At 42.2% G+C, this 21,481-nt stretch overlaps 1 protein-coding gene across 1 annotated transcript; it reads left to right on the forward strand.

Moving 5' to 3' along the window:
- The first annotated feature begins 2,993 nt into the window (after nucleotides 1-2,993).
- Nucleotides 2,994-6,708, forward strand: LOC117480938. Its single transcript, XM_034128359.1, has 4 exons — nucleotides 2,994-3,539; nucleotides 3,786-3,884; nucleotides 4,364-4,458; nucleotides 6,490-6,708. The coding sequence occupies exons 1-4, from the start codon at nucleotides 3,143-3,145 to the stop codon at nucleotides 6,706-6,708; spliced, it is 810 nt and encodes a 269-aa protein (XP_033984250.1). The 5' UTR covers nucleotides 2,994-3,142.
- Nucleotides 6,709-21,481: the final 14,773 nt, after the last annotated feature.

Consider the following 21,481-nt stretch of genomic DNA (forward strand, 5'->3'; position numbering starts at 1 on the left):
CAAAATAGAAAATATACATACAGATATTATATATATATATACAAATATATATATATTCAAAATATATGGAATTATGGAGTATTAAATATGAAACAGATTATGTGTGAGTAAAATGTACAACGTGGTTTTATTTCTAGAGAAACTATGGAGCAGAGAGTTCTCTTCCAGCCAGAGGTGATTTGTTGTACAGTGTTATTGCAGTGGGCAGGAATGTTTTCCAGTATCTGTCCTTGTGACAGGGGAGCTGCAGCAGTCTGTTGGAGAAGGAGCTCCGTTGACTGTCCAGCTGCAGGTGGAGAGGATGGGTGGGGTTATCCATGATGGACAACAGCCTGTTCAGTGTCCTCCTCTCCACCACAGCTTCAAAGGGGTCCAGCTTGATGCCGATGACTGACCCAGCTTTCCTGATCAGTTTATTGATCCTGCCGGTGTCACCGGCTCTGATGCTGCCCCCCCAGCAGACCGCAGCAAAGAAGAGTGCACTAGCCACAACAGACTGATAGAAGATCTCCAGCATCTTACTGCATACGTTGAAGGATCTCAGCTTCCTCAGAAAATAGAGTCGGCTCATCCCCTTCTTGTACACAGCGTCAGTGTTGATCCTCCAGTTCAGCCCATTGTCTAAGTGCACTCCCAGGTACTTGTAGTCCTCCACAACAGCCACATCCTCTCCCAGAATGCACAGGGGCAGAGGAGGAGATGTCCTCTTCCTCCTGAAATCAATGACCATCTCTCTGGTCTTGGCCACATTCAAAAGCAGATGATTTCTTCCAGTCCACTCTACAAAATCACCCACCAGCGCTCTGTACTCCTCCTCCCGTCCATCCCTTATACACCCTACCACTGCAGAGTCATCCGAAAACTTCTGCAGGTGGCATGACTCTGAGTTGTATAGAAAGTCAGAGGTGTATAAGGTGAACAGGAAAGGAGACAGCACAGTCCCCTGTGGGGCTCCAATACTACCAACCACCACATCAGACAGCACACTGCCCAGCCGGACGTACTGTGGTCTGTCCGTGAGGTAGTTGGTAATCCAGGAGATGGTGGACGAGTTTACCCTCATAGCCTGCAGCTTGTCACTCAGTAGCCGAGGCTGGATCGTGTTGAATGCACTGGAGAAATCAAAAAAGGTGATTCTCACAGTGCAACCCGATCCATTCAGGTATGAGTGAGCATGCTGCAGCAGGTAAATAATGGCATCATCCACCCCCAGGTGAGGCTGGTAGGCAAATTGCAGAGGGTCAAGGAATGATCTCACCTGCAGTCTGAGATGGGCCAAGACCAGTCTCTCAAGCACCTTCATCACATGAGATGTGAGTGCTACAGGGCGATAGTCATTGAGCCCAGAAGGAGTTGTCTTTTTAGGGACCGGAACAACGCAGGATGTCTTCCACAGCACCGGGATGGTCTCCAGGTGCAGGCTCAGGTTGAAGAGATACTGGAGAACAGGAGCCAGCTGGCGTGCACAGGTCCTCAGGACCCTGGGGCTGATACCATCAGGGCCAGCAGCCTTGCCTTGGTGGAGTTTTTCCATCTGACTCTGGACCTGTCCTGTGCTCACAGTGAAGCGGGGGGGGGGGCTTGATGGCAGGGGGGATAGAGGGGTGGGGGTCTGAGGCAAGATGAGCAGAGGGGGGGGGGTCAGCGGCAATGTGAGCAGAGTGGGGGTGCAGAAGCCAGGCTGGGTGGTGGAGGAGAGGAGAGAAGTGTAGGTGGTGAGCAGAGGGGGGATGTTGACGCCAGGCTGAGAGGAGGAGGTGAGGTGAGAAGTGGAGGTGGAGGAGACAGCAGCGGGCGGAGAGCTAACTAATTTCTCAAGAATGTACCCAGAGAACAGGCTGCATCACAGCACTTGACAAGCCAGGAAAGGTGTTTGAATCCTGGGTAAACATTCAAATAGTGGGACACTTCCAGGGCGCATCACAGCACTTTACAAGCCAGGAAAGGAGTTTGAATCATGGGTAAACATTGTTTAAAGGTCCCATGTCATACTTTTCCGGTTGTTACCCTTGTGTGTTATGAAGGTTTTTATGCATGTAAACGGTCTGCAGAGTCAAAAACCCTCAAAGTACAACCTGTAGTGAGTACAACTCGCACACAGAGAAAACCTCCCCAAAACGCCTCGTTGGAGATTTCTCATTTTCTTCCTGGGTATCGCTACGTAGGGATACCCAGTAGCCACGCCCAGAGCTATGGCTGCACCCTCTGCCAGCCTTTCACGAAACAAAGCTTCCCAAACCTTTCAGCGATTCATGCCGGATATGTACAGCGTAGGGCACTGAAGAACGATGCTGTTCTTACTTTGTTTGGACCAGCGGGAGATTCAGGTACACAACCTCTAAGTATTCATTGTTGTTTGTGTATTTATGGTGAGACGAGTGAACCAACACTTAAAATCTCCGGAATTAAAACAGTTTAATCGAGTTTGAGCACTAATATACCCATATCTTTCACACTTTAGCGGGGTAAACATGTTATCTTTTCACTCTGGGTGTGTGGGACAAGTGAAACCACACTTAAAACCTCCGGAATTAAAACATTATAATCGAGTTTGAGCACTAATATACCCATGTTTTTAACACTTTAGCGGGGTAAACATGTTATCTTTTCACCCTGGGTCTATGGGTCTCTGAGACCCTGCGTTACTGGAGCAGGTAAAGCATACAACAGATACTTTCAGCATTATCGGAGCACAAAGTGGAAGCTTGGATGAAACACAGCAGACTTCTAAACAATGAACTCCCGCAACTTAGAAGAAATAAAGTTGGGTTTTATGCGTTCTAATATTGCAATGCAAACCCATGATGTAATGACAGTCATTAGCCGCGTTCACACCGGAGTACTTTTCACCGTACTTTTCGCGTTTGGTTCCGTTAGTACCTCTTATGTCGCGTTCACACCAAAAATCGTACTTAATCTCGGGAACTTTTACCCCCATTTTTAGAGCCTGCTGAGAGATCGTACTTTCCTGTGGGTAAAAAGTGCCCCAGTGCTGATTGGCTGGGCGAATTGCAAACCACGCCCCGTACAACTGTGAAAATGTTTTGTAGAGCCGCCATTGTTTTTGCTCGCTACAAAACCCCAGCGCACCGACGGAGATAGTAGACGGAGAGAGTAGTTTGTTTTTTAACGCAGTTAAGTTATGGCAAACATCAGGAAATCGGAGCGATGGAGTGATGAGGAGGTATCAGCGCTTCTGGACATCTACGCCGAGGACGCGACGCAGGGAATGCTGCTGAAGCCAGTACCCAATTCGAAGATGTTCAATCGTTGTTCTAACTTGTTGCTTGAGATGGGAATCGTGCACAGCGCCATGGCATGCCGGCTGAAAATAAAGAAACTCCACCAGGACTACAAAAAAACTAAAGACTGTAACAATAAAAGTGGTAACGACCGGAGGACCACTAAATGGTTCGACCGCTTGGATGTTTTGCTAGGCCACAGACCATCATTCACAGGTACAGCATCGAGCCTTGATTCGGGCAGTATGGCATCGGAGGCCGCTCCAACGGCGAATTTAGAGGGCGACCACGACGAAGGTAAAAGCAACTACATGCACTGGGGTTTTAATCTGCACAATAATGGTCTCAGATGTACTTTTATTTGCTCAGTAGATCAAGCTAGCCATGCTAGGCTGAACTAGCTAACACTGGCCCCGAGCTGGCTAATAACATCTAGCTAGCTAGATATTCTCGGCCGCTATTAAAACGTTTTGACTAGTGAATAACTGTGCAGTGTTTCTGTAATTTGCTTCACTAACTCATGGAACTAATCATGTGTTTCAGGCGAGGAAAATCAGCAACACTCGGGATTGGAAACAAGCGAGCTTGGCGTTGGAGATCAGAGCGCTTGCTCGTCTCCCTTACCGGCAACCAAACGCAAAGGTACACACACTGTAACTTTGTCTTGAAAGAACGTTACGCATGGAACTGATGTTCACAATCATGTTTATTTCCTTCTTGGTACAATTATGAAACAGCGTGAAAACGTATTCGCCTAGACCGGCATTTACAAATTTTCGCGCCTTTTTACTCTCACACAAACATTGTAAACATCCGGGCTAGAGGTCACATGACTTCCGGTAAGAAATCGCTTCCACTTGGAGCATATATCGCCACCTACTGTTGATTTATTAAATCCTTGTCCTCAGACCAGTGCTTTTGAAGAATTTGAAGATCAGCTTGTTTGCTTCATTTCTTGATTTACTTTCATATATTGACTTGAAATCCATGTCCTTGATGTTGAGTTGTTCCAGTGCAGTTATCAGAATGAGTCTTTGTCTGTTATAATCCAGGCAGCTAAAAAATACATGATGTATTGTCTCTGGTTGTTGATCTTGTATCTTGCTTATTTCCCCTCTTAGGAAAGCGGACACAGGATGCACTTTTCTTCGAGACCGTCCAGGCGTTGGAGGACCGGCGTGCCGTGGTGAATGAGTCGCTGCGCGGAGATCAGATGGTGCAGTTCACCCAGGCCCAGGAAACGGAGGCCAAAATGCTCACCTCGATGGAGCGCCAGGCAGAACTGTTCCAGCAGCAGATGGAGCGCCAGCGGCACCAGGATGAAGTGTGGGCGCTGCGCCATGAGGAAGCGTCGGCGCAGCGCGAGCGGTGCCAGGAGCTGCGCCAGGAGCGGCAGGATGAGCGACAAGCTGCATTTAACACTGGGTTTCTGGAAGTGCTTTCCCAGCTAGTGACAGCCAACAGGTCTTCCTCCCTTTAGTGGCCACTGTTAATGTCTGCTGCTGAGCCTATGCCTAGTTTAGTTTATTTGGTATAGTTTTTGTAAATACTGACACACGACACACAACTTTGCACAAAGGTGTGTATGCTGCTGAGACTATCCCCACACCTGGGACCGTTTTATTTTATATTGTTATTACTGTTATCACTTTATTTTATATATAATGTTTACTGACATGTCCAACTGACACTTTATTTACATTACAAATTGTTCTATTTCATGTTATGTCTTGAGAGTGCAGTAAAGAAAACCGACATGGCGATTGAACAGATCCTGTATCTTTATCTTTTGTGACCTGTGTAGCATCCTATACATCACATGTAAGTGATTATTCTAATACCATCATGTTTCATCGGTTATAAACTGGCAAAGCTTTATTTGTCATTTATTTATCATCAATGTTGCAACCTTGTGGAGGAATGGCAGCGGCACATACACAAATATGATAATTTATATAATTTTAAATATTTGACCTAAACTTTTAATTCCCCCCCATTTCACACAACACAACATGGAGTCCACTATGGGCCAAAAATAACATGTATGTTTCCATTTTTTATGTTTTTATTTCCAAAATGAAACCATAAAAAAACTAGGGTTGTGAATGCTAGGTTAGTATCATCATAGGGCAAAATAAAGACTTTGATGCACCAAATGAAACTAGGGGTAGATGGTGACTTAGTTTGAATACAGTCACGTCACGTTCAAAATGGCCCATGTAAAAAGTAAAGTGCTCAAAAGCAGCTAGTTTACTATGAATTCAAGTTTACATTAAAAAGCAGAACAATTATCAATACATTTCTGAAGTTATTTACCGATTTCTACATTCCCCTCGTCTCCGTTTTCAAGATTTGTTGACAGCAGAGCCGTATAATAGAAGAGTTACGACATAAACATTGTTCTATTTCATGTTATGTCTTGAGAGTGCAATAAAGAAAACCGACATGGCGATTAAACAGATCCTTATTTTATATTGTTATTACTGTTATTATATAGTACAACTGACACTTTATTTTATATTGACAATGTTTACTGACATGTACAACTGACACTTTAGTTACTAACATGTATGTTAGTTTTGGCTAACTATTACACTATTGTAATGTTGCCCTGTCTTGACTGCAAAAATGAAAGAGAGAAACAAAGCAACTGTACAAATGATCAGCTTTATTGTCATGTTTACATTTATTGTTTACATGTACAATTTATACGCTGTTCAGATGCCTCATAAGGGCTGTGCGTGTGTTGCCTTGGCCCCCCAGCCTCGGCAATGGCTGGGCGCTGGCCCATAAAGCTGGGTCGCCGGTAAGGCAGTCCATTCGTTCCCTGTACTCATCATTACTTTCACAAAGGTTATGTAATATGCAACATGCTGCCACCTGGATTTTGATCTTGTCCCATCTTGGCAGTAGTTTCTTTTCATCAAGCACCGCCACCTGCCCTTCAATCTGCCAAAAGCGTTCTCCACTCGTGCTCTGCTTGTTTTGTGATTGTACACAAGTTGCTCGGGTGTGAGCCTTCCTTGGAAAGGTTCATCAGCCATCTTTGCAGGGTGTAGGCTGAGTCACCAAGGATATAGTAACCACATCATGTCCACCAATATTCTTTGTTACATGAGGAAGTAGACCACCCTTATCCGCAAAACTACAGTGATGACATGCCAAACACTCTGCTATCATGCATGCTACCTGGTAAGCCAACAAAAACATTCCAAAAGAGGCCTCTACCATCCACAACACCCTGCAGACGAGCGAGTGCCAGCCTTTGCGGTTGAAATACTCGTTGTGGTATCCTCTGGTCTCAGAATGGGGATGGGTGATCCATCTACTGCACCTACACACTGGCACACCCCATCTGCGCTCAAAAATAACGCCATCCTCCTCTAACTTCTCAGCGTTCGGCCATGGCATGAACTCACAAAGGAGTATGCTCACAACAGAGGAGCAGAACTCGTGCACACAGTAACACACTGTTGATCTGCCGACTCCAAACAAATGAGAGATGGTCCTGTACTCAGAGTTGGTCGCAAGTTTCCACAGTGCTATGGCGATTTTTTTAGCCACAGGGACACACTCCCGGAAGTTGGTGTCGCTTCTCCCCCAACGTTGCTTCCAGGCGACTACAGAGGTATTGGAAAGAGTGCTTGGACATTCGGAAATCTGGATCCACTGCACATCGGTGTACGTTGGCACCACGTTCTCCCACCAGGCCGAGGGTTCTATGTGTTCCACCAAGAGAGAGCGCGGGACACGACGCGTCCCGTAGTATTTGCATATCTGGAACACATACAAAGGCGCAATTAGCTCTACATAACTCCATAAATCCTACATTAGATAGTATTAATAATTTACTGAACTTACATTGCTGTTCTTAGGGCGTGAAAACGCTCAATCGTCATCAGCCATCCTACGGTGAAACATGGCAGTCATGTGTGCTTTCCGTCGGCCAATCCTTTTCCTAAGGCTTTTAAACTGCCTTTGATGCTGAAGAAACTTTGCGATTATAGCATTCGACGTGTGGCGGCTCCGGATTTGTGTCGGACGCCTAATAGGCTCAGGCTCTGGCTCAGGCCGCATTAACGAAGTTACAAAGCTGTATAACATGAGCACAAACAGCACAACTTCAGTCGACTCCATCTCCATCATGTCTGAGGTCGGAAGGTAAACAACAGACAGTTATAACGCGGAAGTTTTTCTTCTTCTTGTCTTGTTTTGTAGCGGATTGCAAACAACTTTAAGGTGCATACCGCCACCTACTGTACTCGCCGTGAAGTGGTTTGTGGCCTGCCAGTAAAGCCAACGCAGAAGAAGAAGAAGTGACGTCAGCGGCTCATTTGCGTAATCTTCCCTCAGGGAAAAGTACTCCGGTGTGAACGCGATCTGTACTAAGTGCCCTGGGGTTAAAAGCGCCGGGGCTCTTAGTGCCGGAACTAAGTACAGGAAAGTACTTGGTGTGAACGCGGCTATTAAGAATAATTTAGTCATTGAATACTAATTTCAGTAAATTTAATCAAACAAAACATAAACATATTGGACATGGACTCAAGACTGTAACCTCTTCACATTCTGTTGAAATAGTCAATTACTAGCAATATCTTGCACTCTGCTGTTTTGAATCATTAATATGTGGATCCAGTTGAACTGGATGATGTAACATTTATGCCATCTGCTGGAAAGAAGACTTATTGCTCTGTTGGCGTTGTTTGGACAACAAAAACAGAATGAAGCTCTCATTTCATAAACAATCTTTGAGTACAGACCCCGTCCTGCAGAGAGCACACAACCCAACAGCACGTCTTTGGTCTAGCATCACTTTACAAAACGTTTGCATTAAGACACTAAGACTAGCTGGTCCATTGTAAAGGTCAGTCTACCTTAAATGAGCAGTGGGTGATCAGCAGGTGAAAGGCAGGACACGGGAACTTGGTCCTGAGGACATGTAACGATTATTAAACAAGAAATAGTCGAGTCAAGGGGTCAAAGAAATGAACATTTGTGATTATTAGCTAATCGGTTGCAGGTGGGTGAAATCAGGCTTAGGGAGTAACGTATTACATGTAACGGCATCAGGTCATCAGGATACAAAATAGGCAAATGTATTCCCTTACAGTTACAGAAGCAAAAACAAATCAGATAACAGGTACATTTATGTAAAACAGGCTCATTAACAGGATAGCAATGATACAAAACATCTAGAAATAAAGAACAATACATCAAATCATCCTATATCTCTATATGGACACTTGGAGCCCTCAATGCAAAATAAAATGGTTCATCAACAGTCAGTGGTTAACGTATACATCAGAAAATCAGTATGACAAAAACATTAAACATATTGTCCACTTATGTTGATAAAGATGGAGTTCACTTAAGTCTTATATGAATGTTGTGCAACAATGTTAATCCAGTCAGACAGATTTTTCTCATGTGTGAACTGTCATAAGACTTATTCATTGTCCTCCTCCATCAGCTCTGTTTCCATGTGTTCAGCTGAGCTGCTGATTGGAGGCTCTGCCTCTCCGTCATCCTGTTTGAATTTCATTAAGCTGTGAGGACTGACGACCAACACACTTGTGTGTATTTAAATTACTACGCCATTTAAATCTTCTGTCACAAACATTGCAGCTGTATATTTTCTCTCCTGTGTGGACTTCATGTGTGCCTTTAAATTTCCATTCAATGCAAAAGATTTGGTACAAACTGAGCAGCAAATGGTTTCTCTCCTGTGTGGATTCTCATGTGTCGTTTACATCTCTATTCTCTGCAAAAGCTTCTTACAGACTGAGCATCTGTATGGTTCCCTCCTGTGTGGATTCTCATGTGTTTTCTTAAACTTGTCACTAAATGCAAAAGATTTGGTACAAAATGAGCAGCTAAAGGGTTTCTCTCCTGTGTGGATTCTCATGTGTTTTTCTAAAGTTTGATTTAATGCAAAAGATTTCGTACACACAGAGCAGCCAAATTGTTTCTTTTCAGCACTACGGCTTGAATCACTGATAGATTCTTGTCTATTTTTCAGTGATTTTGAGGCTGAAGCAGATTCTCTGGTCTCCTTCCAATCAGCACTGTGTTTCAGTGTCAGGTTCAGAAGAGTCTCCGTGTGAGGTTCAGAAGAGTCTCCAATGTGAGGTTCAGAAGAGTCTCCAGTGTCAGGTTCAGAAGAGTCTCCAGTGTCAGGTTCAGAAGAGTCTCCAGTGTCAGGTTCAAGAAAGAGTCTCCAGTGGCGTACTCAGTCTTGGTTGTAAACTGCTCTCTGGATCTGAGTGTCCTGCTGGTTCTGGTCCTCGACAGTCATCCTTCCATCAGCCTTCTGTTTCCATGTGTTCAGTTTGTCTTGATGAGGCTGTGAGGACTGAGGTTTCTCTTCATCATCTTCACTCTTCACAGGGTCAGGAGTGAAGTGGACTTGGTGATTAATCAGCCTCCTCCAGCTCCTGAAGCCTGCTCTCCCTCCTGACTGATCCTGATTCCTCCTGTTCTTGCTTAAGTGTGGGGGGGGCTCTGGGTCCTCCTGGTCAGACTGGTGCTCAATCCTGCTGGTCAGGGAGAACCTCTTCTTTAAACACCACAGCTGCTGGACATCTGCAGAAACAGGAAACACTCAAGTTAGAAAAAACTGTTTAAGTGTTAGCATTTACAAATCTAATCACCATTACAATGGAGAAATTGGTGCAGCTCTAATTAATGCCTTTGTTTTATAATTTCATATTATCTTTCTTAGTCCCACCGATTGAGTATTTTTGTTGTCTCAATTCACCTTCTGCACGCCCTCTCCACTTTCCAGTTTAGCACTAGCTCTAATGTAAACAAGGAATTGTATTTTGGCATCGTTCACAGATACACTATGCCTATAGAATGAAAATACTCCGTTACAAATTAAAATCCTGCATTCAAACCTTATTTAAGTAAACGTTCGCAAGTATTAACAGAAAAATGTACAGCACTTTCTTATGTAAAAGTAATGATACTGCAATAACATTTTCACGGGGGCAAAACGCAACATCTTGCCAAGAAACAGCGTCTGAGGGCTTCTTAACATTTTAAAGGTCCCATTTCATGCTTTTCCGGTTATTACCCGTCTCCTTGTGTGTTATGTAGCTTTTTATGCATGTAAACGGTCTGCAGAGTCACAAACCCTCAAAGTACACCCTGTAGCGAGTACAACTCTAACACAGAAAAGGCCTGTCTATGCTGCCCCAGAACGCCTCGTTGGAGATTTCTCTTTTTCTTTCTGGTACCAAGTGACGTAACGACGACCCAAATGGACCCATTTGCGGAGCCGTCACGTCCGCGGAAGGGGTCGACCAATAATCGGCCTGGCCGGTATCGGCCTTTTTTTTAAATCAAATTGCCGATAAAACTTTGGCTCTGATGCGGCCGTTTCTCTGGCTGCAGTCACCACTCTGTGTACACGAGCAATGTCCCGCCCACAGCGCTATCTGATAGGCTATTACTGAAGTGTCAATCAACACTGAAGATTTTCCGGGCAGGAGCCAGCCAGAGAGGCGGGACCTTCTCAGATTACAGGCAGCCAGGTGCGAAAGAACGCAGACACAGACTGAAGCAAGCAGCAGCGCTGAGCGGCAGAGCCATACATGTGTTTCGAAGGTAAGTCAGTTGAAAGCCGAAGTTCAATAAACATCCCAATCCCCTATGCTAAAGACCTGGAAGACATTATCCAACATCTGAAATCCTCCTCCTGCTGCCTTGACATCATCCCGACAGGATTTTTCAAAACTGTTTTTCATTGCTTGGCCTCAGATATACTACACATAGTAAACAAGTCTCTTCAATCAGGTGTATTTCCACAGGCCCTGAAAACTGCAATAATTAAACCGCTCCTAAAAAAGCATAACCTAGACGAAACCATAATGAATAACTACAGGCCAATATCAAACCTTCCCTTTTTAAGTAAATTGATTGAAAAAGCAGTTTTTCAACAGTTGAGTAATTTCATGTTTTTAACTGACGGTTTTGATGTGTTTCAGTCGGGCTTTCGACCTAACCACAGCACTGAGACTTCACTTGTTAAGGTCTTAAATGACATCCATTTGAACACAGACAGTGGCAGAATATCAGTGTTAGTATTATTAGATCTCAGCGCTGCCTTTGATACTGTTGACCACAACATATTGCTAGACCGTCTAGAAAACTGGGTGGGAGTCTCAGCAACAGCTCTAAACTGGTTTAGCTCCTACTTGAAGGACAGAACAAACTTTGTCTCAATAGGCAATTACAAATCAACCCTGATAAATATGTCATGCGGGGTTCCTCAAGGCTCCATCTTAGGACCTTTGCTTTTTAATATTTATATGCTACCTCTGGCTGAAATTATTAAAAAGAGCGATCTAAGCTATCACATCTATGCAGACGACACCCAGATTTATTTAAAAATTACACCGGGAGACTACTCTCCGATTAGAACACTGAGCAAGTGCATTGAGCACATCACTGACTGGATGACTCAGAACTTTCTCCAATTGAACAAGCAAAAAACTGAGATCATTGTTTTTGGAGCAAAGAAGGACCGATTAAAAGTAATCACAGAGCTTCAGTCGGCAGACTACAAAACCACTAATAAAGCCAGAAATCTAGGTGTAGTGATGGACTCAGACCTGAATTTTAACAGTCACATTACAACAGTCATTAGGTCTGCATACTACCACCTGAAGAATATATCAAGGATTAAAAAACTAATGTCGCAACAGGATTTAGAAAAGCATGTCCATGCTTTTATTTTCAGTAGACTCGACTACTGCAATAGTGTATTCACAGGGCTCACTAAAAAATCTATCAGAAAGCTGCAGCTGATTCAGAACGCTGCTGCTCGAGTACTCACTGACACTAGAAAAGTGGATCACATCACTCCGGTTCTGAGATCACTGGCTCCCAGTCTGCCAAAGAATTGATTTTAAAATACTACTGCTAGTTTTTAAATCACTAAATGGCTTAGGACCGAGGTATATAGACTCCATCACTATGAAGCATCCAGGAGTCTCAGGTCTTCTGGGTCGGGTCTGCTCTCTGTTCCGAGAATAACCACTAATTTTTAATAATGTATTTATGCTGTATTTGTTCTTAAATGTCTTTTGCTTTTAATGTGTAAAGCACTTTGAATCGCCACGTGCTGAAAAGTGCTATATAAATAAAATTGCCTTGCCTATGCTGAAGTTGCAAAAACACCACGATCTTATGATCCAATTCCATCAGTTTCCCAGTTACACAGGGACGCGGGAAGTCAGTCAGAGTTGGGGGTGCAGCGTCTCGCAGCGGAGTAACTGTGGTGCGGAGGCGGGGGGGGGGGGGGCTGCGAGTGGAGCCTCGTTTTTCAGGTTGATATTATGTGAAGCTCATTAGCTAGCCAACATGTATCTAGCAAATGTTTAGCAAAATATTAGAAGTGAGGCTACTAGACTAACGTTAGGTCTACTGTAATAGCCTCACTTTTAATATTTTGCAAAACATTAGCTAGCACTAGTGTTTTGCAGTTGCTCGCAGCTTATTGGGATTTTATGCTAGATAGACAGGCATTGTTGTGATATAATAAATTAAGCATTATTGTTAGTTAAGCATGTCAGCCTGCAGCCCCACTTTGAACTCTCTGTCTCTCTCGAACTCATTGCAGATGGCTGCACTAAAGAAAAGGGCACAGAGAGGAAACCAGTTGTAAGATGTTTAAAAGTTCATTAAACATAATATATGCTTAAATGCATTTCAAAGAAGTTGTGTTGGAGTTTGTGTTATTCTACATTTTGACACCAAGATTTTCTGATTTTACTGCAAATGTATATCGGTTCCAAATATCGGTTATCGGTCTCCTTGATTACTAATAATCGGTATCGGCCTTGAAAAAGCCATATCGGTCGATCCCTAGTCCGCGGAGCCGTTACATTGCACACACACACTCAATCTTTTCTCAGCTGCAGCTCCGCAGATTTCTCAGCCTGAGACGGCGGGACGCGGCGAGGCTGTGAGTCTGTGTGAGCAGCAGCGAGCCTCGCAACGTCCCGCCAACATGGCACCCAGACCCCACGCAGCATTCTTATCCGTTTGTCATTACTGGTGTCATTTTCTGGTTGCTAACAAACGCCATTTGTAACACATAATCACTGATGTTCCGCTGTAACGGTGGTGGACTCATCAGAACAGAGTGGGCAAGCTGACCAATCAGAGCACAGTGGGCTCACAGGGAGGGGGGGGCAGGAGCTCCAACAAGCCCTGTAGGACAGAGAGTGAATACACATACTATACAGAGATGCTGTATGAGAAACCAATGTGAGTTTGGAAAATTGCACAATGTAAATCCATTCTAGTAGACCTCAACAATGGAATTATGATCAGTAGAAATGGCCATGTCATGGGACCTTTAAAAAACTATGAATGTGTCATACCCACTTAACGGGAAGCAACTCAGCTACCTGACCATATGAACCATTTTTAGCTAAACGAAACACAAGTCTAACGCAGAGCCTCTGAATTAGCACTAAGCGAAAGAGTGCTAACGCACTTAGCACATAACTCACGGTAGACATATTTTATACTTCATCGGATCTGCACAAACAAGATATCATATGAAAGCTGAGATTCCACAGATTCCAATTATATAAGTGTTAGAGCCAGTATTTTGATTTTATAAGAAAGGCCACCTAATTGTGACGTCTGTAGTCAACGCACTATAAAGGACTACAATTCCCAAGGCGCCTGCGCTAAAGCCACAGTGATGGGCAACCGGTTTGAGAGACGCAGTCAAGGAACAGTTTTTAACCGTACATGTACAAATCGTACAAGTACCCTAGTTGTGAAGTTATATAAGCATTATTAAGAAATAAATAATACCTAAGTTGTTTATTATTTTATTTTAGTTTTTGCTTATTTATTTGAATATCATTCAAGGGTGGTAAGTCATGTTTTTATTTTTGGACGGACACTATCATTTAAAAATGTTGACTGTTCAATCTGAATTTAGTTTAAAATAAAAAATTCTATATTGATTCTGACTTTTCTACATCCAACTCACAGGTTTATCGCTTTGAGAAAAAAGATGATTAAAAAGATGATTAATGTACCCCTTTTAGAAAGAGTCTGCTCTGTCCCTTCTTGTACACAGCAGTAGAATGAATGAATGAATAGTAGGGCTGGGCAAGTTAACATGTTATTATCACGTCCCAACCAATTAGAGCATTTTGGGCGGGCCTTAGACTGCTGCAGTGCTCACATGAACCTAAGTGAAACATGAAAATAAGTGGCGGGGACAGAAACATGGAGAACGGTACCAAACTCTTACATGGACATTTTTTATCTGTTCCAGGCGGCGGCGTTGATAGAACCAGAGTTAAGTGTAACCATTGCAAAGTTGAATTTCCTTATCACTGGACTCAGAGGCTAACTTGTTTTCTATAACAAATAGGGATGGGTACCGAGCCCCGGTATTACACGGGCCCCCGTTAAGTTCCGACGTTATCATTCTTTTTATCGGTACTGGAGACATTTAAAAAATATATGTCATATGTATTATTGCTACATAAACATTATATTGCAGTTTTAGTTTCAGTTTAGTTTGTTTTTACAGTTCTGTAAGTTCACATTATTTACAATTTGTTTAGTTCATTACCCTTTTTTTTCTCTCAAAAGAACCGATAAGAGTATCGTTAAAGGACCAGATCGATAAGCGGTATCGATAAACGTAGTAGTACCGTTAAAACCTTGACAATACCCATCCCTAATAACAAACTAAATAAAACGTTAATGCCCAGGCAGTGGCAAATAGCTTTGGGTTTATATTTGATTACATTAATGTTTTTTGAGATTTACAAGAAATTTTTGAATGCTACTCTGTAAAGGGAATAGGCCCACTACTGTTAAAAATAACCTTATTTGTTTAAAATAAAAGTAAGCAATACACTACTTTTGAATTCATTATTGAATTTTGTGCATAACAATGCAATTAATCGCAGAAAATCATTTGATTAAAATGTGTAATCGTTGCCCAGCACCAGTGTTAATTTTGGCAGCTGTTTTTGATTTAGTCTTAGTCTTTAGACGAAAATGGTTATTAGTTTTAGTCACATTTTAGTCATTTCTATCCTTCATAGTTTTAGTCTAGTTTTAGTCGACGAAAACTCAAAACGTTTTAGTCTAGTTTTCGTCGACGAAAACTCAAAACGTTTTAGTCGACTTTTAGTCGATGAAAAATTACATTTTAGTCAACTTTTAGTCAAAATGTTTTCTCTCTTTAAACCAATTCAGTTAGGCAAATACAGGTTTCTGACATTGTAATCAAGGTGGCAGCATCAAGTGTTGAAATTCGTAAAGCAACATTTCACTCTCTTAACACTTTACTTGTGTAATATCTAGGGATGGGTATTGCTAAGGTTTTCTACGGTACTACTAGTCTTATCAATACTGCTTATCGATCCGGTACTTTAACGGTATTCTTGTAGGTACTTTTTGTTATTTTTTAAAGGAAAAAACGAACAAATTGTTAACCGAATTAATTGCTTTATTTACATGTGAAATAAATGAAATATATATAATTATGTTAAAATATTGTACTGTACTTGAGTAAAATGTTGAGGCACTTGTACTTTACTGGAGTATTTAAATGTTCTACTCCTCTACAGTTCATAGTTAAATGGTGTACTTCTACTCCACTACATGTATTTAATACCTTTAGTTACTTTACAGATGTGGATGAATGATGTGAAATATAATCAAGTGTTAACTCAGACTTTAGTAAATCCACAAGCTACCCTGCAGTATACAAAGTCCTTCAAACTAGCTGCACCTTTACCAGCTTTGAGAACACTTTAATGATCAATCATTATAAAACATATCATGTATATTATTCTGAAATGGACCAATCTGCACAATGACTACTTTTACTGTCGCTACTTTAAATATATTTTGATGATCATACTTTGACTTGAGGAACTCTTCCTACACTATGGTATTTTTACTTAGCTACAAGATCTGAGTACTTCTCCCACCTCTGCACACCTGATGTGATAACGTTACTCGTAATTGGGGCAACAGAGCTACGAGTTAAGGAAGTCGAAAATTGTGCATTTCTCCGACTGAATATGACGCCTTTTGGCCGGCTGTTTGGACAGACTACTCTACTCGTGTCAACGCGCTAACGCGAACACATGGCAAACGAGCTTTGTCCACATCGAGTCTTGTAGAGTGTCTCTATACTCTCTGAACGCTCCGTCCCCGGCAGATCTCTGCCGCTGCAGCGTGTCTGTTAGGCCCCGCCCCCGCACACAGAGAGAGAGGGAGATCGCTCTTCTGGAGTGAAGAGAGCGGAAATAATGATATTGCAAGTTAGAAATGTAAGATGCATTTTGACAGACAAGACGGACACCTGGGGGGAAATACCCTGCATTTTGAATGTCCGATAGTCCACCATTAACACCTTAGTCCCGTCTCGTCTCGTCAACGAAAACTAAATATACATTTCGTCAAATTTTCGTTATCAAGAATCTATTTTTAGCTCGTCATCGTCTCGTCTTAGTCATGTAAAAAAGGTCGTTGACGAACATTTTTCGTCATAGTTTTCGTTGACGAAATTAACACTGCCCAGCACTAATAAAAGTGTTACCAAAGACTTTAACGTGTTACCAAAGAGTTTAAAGCAGGGCTGTCCAAACCTTTTTCACCGAGGGCCACATACAGAAAAATATACTAAGGGCTGGGGCACTCATAAAGGTGAGGTATATCGCCTCATCAGTTAAAGGGGACCTATCATGCAAAATGCACTTTAGTACGTCTTTTATACATGAATATGTGTCCCCGGTGTTCCAGGGAACTCACCAAGTGTCAGAAAACACAACCCTCTCTATTTTCCTACTTTGAGCTTTAAAACAAATGAATAACGACTCTATATAATAAAACACGGAGGACGGAGATCTCTTTTTCTCCCCCTCTACTGACAGCCCAGCAGCTGATCAGAGCACGTCTCCCCTCTCCTGCAGGGGGGCGTGGTCAGCAGAATCAGCCCCGTAGACAGCAAACAGCACATAGAGCGAAATGAGGCATGGCTAAAATGCATGATCTGTTTGGTATTTTGAAAACAGAAACGTATAAATATACCTTATATAGGTATGGCCCTACAATATATCATTTAAATATAGCATGATAGGTCCACTTTAAATTGTAAGTTAGCCAAATGTAGGCAAATTAGGCTCGATACATGAATATGCTTACAAACCGCCTACATCACAGCTCTCTATAGGGTTTAATTTATCTTGTTGGCAGCTCATCCCTTAACACAGAAGTCTCAGAGTGATTATAATAAGATGAAATATGAAGGGTCTATTTCAAGCTTGTTATGTAAATAAGTTATTAGGCTTTTTTGCAGAGGTGTGGACTCGAGTCACATGACTTGGACTCGAGTCAGACTCGAGTTACCAATTTGATGACTTTGGACTCGACTTGACAAAATCACAAAACACTTGCGACTTGACTTGGACTTGAGCCTTCTGACTTGAGGTGACTTGATAATTTAATTCAGGGGTCTCCAACACGCCGATCGCGAGATGCAGCTAGAAGAGCAGACTCACGTCGGGGTGAGCAGAATCTTCAGCCGCTGCAACTCTTGCTGAGAATCCATGCAGGCAGGGGCGGGACTTTATTTTGCTGAGCCACCATGCGGCCAATCATATGCGAGGACACACTAGGATCATACCATTATGTGAAAGAAGGGTGGGGGGCAGACGCTCCAAAGACAGCAGGTGTAGTGGTACAGGCCAGCTACACAGAGCGACGGGGAGACAGGGAGCCGGATTTAAATGCAAGCGCGTCGGAAAAAGTCAAGAAATTTGCGAAAACCGAAAAAAGAAGCAGCATCTGGCTGCATGTCAATGATATTGGAGAAAGCAAAGCTGAGTGCAGGATTTGTAAAATGAAAATAACCTTCAGAGCAGGGTTTTTTTTTTGGTAACCACTCCATTTATTGCCAGAGGTGGGAGAAGTTCAGATCTTGTACTTGAGTAACAGTACCAGAGTGTAGGAATACTCGGTTACAATAAAAGATCCTGCATTCAAAATGTTACAAGTAAAAGTACAAAAGTATTAGCATCAAAATACAGTTAAAGTACCACCTGCAGAGGGATCTAGATTCAGGTGTTCTTTTCCCCATAGAGACGCCTCGCTGCACATTATCCCTTGCATAAAGATAGATTGTGGGTCCCTTATAACATGTTGTACACAGTGGAAATAAACATTCTGGTCACCTCAACATCAGGGATCTTGTACATTAAACTCCTTCTGAATCAAACCGTCACGGTAGCCTTACCTTACTTATCCTTCTTAAAATAGAAGAAAACACGTTACTTTACCAGCAGAAAGAAAATGGATTATTACAGTATTAATGTGACTAATAAAGAGCAGTTTGATTATTAAGTATTATTCTGTTGATCGATTTCATTACATTTGTTGAAAAGCACATAAGGACTTGTTTAAGACTCGTTTTGTCAAAGTTTAGGACATGGACTTGACTTGAACTTTCCCATCCTGACTTGAGACTTGACTTGGACTTGAGCGCAAAGACTTGAGACTTGACTCGGACTTGCAAAACAATGACTTGGTCCCACCTCTGCTTTTTTGTATCAACTAAGATTTGTTAGAAAATGTTATCAACATGAATGTATATTAACACATGAATACTACTGTGTAATATATTTGTACATATATATTTAAGAAGTACAATATAAGAAAAGCACAAGTTTCATTTGTGGGCCATATTTCATTATACTTTTTGAATTAGCTGAGGGCCGATTCAAAATGGCCAGGGGCCGCATTTGGCCCCCGGGCCGTAGTTTGGACACCCCTGGTTTAAAGTGTTTATGAAGAGTAAAGGGAACAGACCTGCTCTGTGTATCCGAAGCTGAGGCTGTAAAACAGCGTCCAGTAGTTTCTGGAGTCTCTCGTTCTCCTCTTTGGAAAGAGACAGCTCCTCCTCGTGCTCTGCTATCGTGTTTTCAAACAGAGCAAATATCTCGTCAGCAGCAGCAGTGAGTCGCTGCTTCAACGACAGCAGCATTTGGACTTTCCTCATGTTTACTAGATCACCTTTTCCTGCAAACTCCGTTAAACACACCGTTTCTCTCTTCACCAAACTCTCAATCTGACTAGTGTTGCTAACGTGTTTCCAGCTAGCATGCTAAGCTAGCTCCTATAGTCCGAGGTAAACGCTCCAGAAAAAAGAGCACAGAGTCTATTCGGAGGTTTATCCAGACACACAGATGATGGATCAGTAGTGCTGGAGCTCACACACACTTTATCAGGAACACAGAGAGAACCGTAGCGACGAGACGCCTCATGGATCCAGGTTAGAAAGAGATTATAGTCTTCTTCTTCTTCTCTCGTTTTTGGCGGATTGCAAACAACTTAAAAGGTGCATACCGCCACCTACTGTACATGAGTATGAATCATCATATCATTCCAACTCTTTAACCTATGGTCTAATAAAAATAAATAAATAAACAAAAACATGAAATAAATAAAACAAAACAAAATGAAAATCTGATCTATTCTAACCTAATGTTAAATTATTTGTCCTACCCCAGTTTCCCTCAGAAAGGTAAACAGTGCCTTTCTGGTAGCTCTTCCTCCCTCTCCTTCTGTTCCCAGAATACCAACCACACTCCATTCCCTCTCTGCCTCTATCACTTTATCCTTTAGTTTTTCTCTTTCAGCTTTATAGATGTCACAATGTAATAAGATATGTTCCACATGTTCTTTAACTCCACAGCTCCCACACTTGTCACTGTCACTTTCCCCCATGACATACAGAGTACCATTCAATGCTGTGTGATTTAGTCTGAGTCTAGCTATCATGATTTCCTCCCTTCTGTTTCTTTCTTTATAAATATTAATTGTGATTGTGTTTTGAACTTTATGATACTCTTTGCCTTTCTGGTCTTTCTCCCACCTTTTCTGCCAGATCTCCATCCCTTTCTTCTTAATCACTGCTTTTCCTTCTCCTTTTCCAAGTTGAACTGGTAATGTGATTTCCTTTTGAAGTGCACTTTTTGCTCATTTATCAGCACACTCGTTCCCTTTCACCCCCTCATGTGCAGGCAGCCAGCAGAACTGCAGATCTATACCACCTCTGTGAAGTCTTAACAGGCTATGATTCAGTTCTATGAGAATGTCTTCTCTGACAGTTGTTGTTGACTGTATGCTTTTTAATATGGACAATGAATCTATATATCACCACCCTATCTGGTCTGACCTCTTCAACCCACTGTAATCCTATTATTACTGCCAGCCTTTCTGCTGTGTACACTGATAATTGATCAGACGCTCTTTTTGAGATGGATATTTTAAAGTCTGGGATGTATACCAACTCCAACACACTCTTCCTTGTTCTTAGAACCCTCTGTGTATATGTTGAGGTAATTGTAGTACTTTTCGTTCAGATACATACTTGTTTTAATTCCCACTTCATTTATTTGCCACTCTTTTTTCCTTTCTATGATACTCACATCTATCTTAGCTTCTGGGGAAAGCCATGGGGGAATACTCCTAAATGGGGTTGCTTTGGCAAACTTGATGGTCTCCACTCCATATGCCCTCGTTCTCTCCTTACTCGTCCAGCCAAACCCACGTCCCTGGAACTTTGTATATTCCCAGCAATCCTGCAGTATTCTGTTTGTGATATTTTCCTCTCCACTTCCTTGTAGCCTGACCCAGTGTGACAGAGCAAGTTTCTCTCTTCTGATCTCCAGAGGCGTCTCTCCTGCTTCTATCAGAACTGCATTAGGGGATGACTTTATCGCTCCAATACACAGCTGCAATGCTTTATATTGTAGTCTATCAATTTTTAAAAGCGATGTTTTTGCTGCTGCTCCATACACTATACAACCATAGTCTATTGTGGACCTCAACATTGATCTGTAAATGTCTATTAATGCTTGTTTGTCTGCGCCCCAGTTGCATCCAGCTACAGCTCGCAATAAATGTAATACTTTTTTGCATTTTGTTTCCACTTGTTTAATATGCATTTTCCATGTGTATTTGCTATCAAACCACAGTCCTAGGTATTTGAACTCATTCACCTTTGTCATTGGACGATTATATAGTGTTAGCTGTTGGCCATCAATCTTGCATTTGTATTTGTAAATACCATGTAGCATGATTTGCTTTGTTGCCTTTATTCTTTTTCTGGTGACTTGTGTCATGTTTTTATGAATTAAAATAAACGAAAAAGAAAAGACAATTCTGAGTATCTTTAT

The sequence above is a fragment of the Trematomus bernacchii genome, unplaced genomic scaffold (assembly GCF_902827165.1).
Source record: "Trematomus bernacchii unplaced genomic scaffold, fTreBer1.1, whole genome shotgun sequence".
Classification (NCBI taxonomy): Eukaryota; Metazoa; Chordata; class Actinopteri; order Perciformes; family Nototheniidae; genus Trematomus; species Trematomus bernacchii.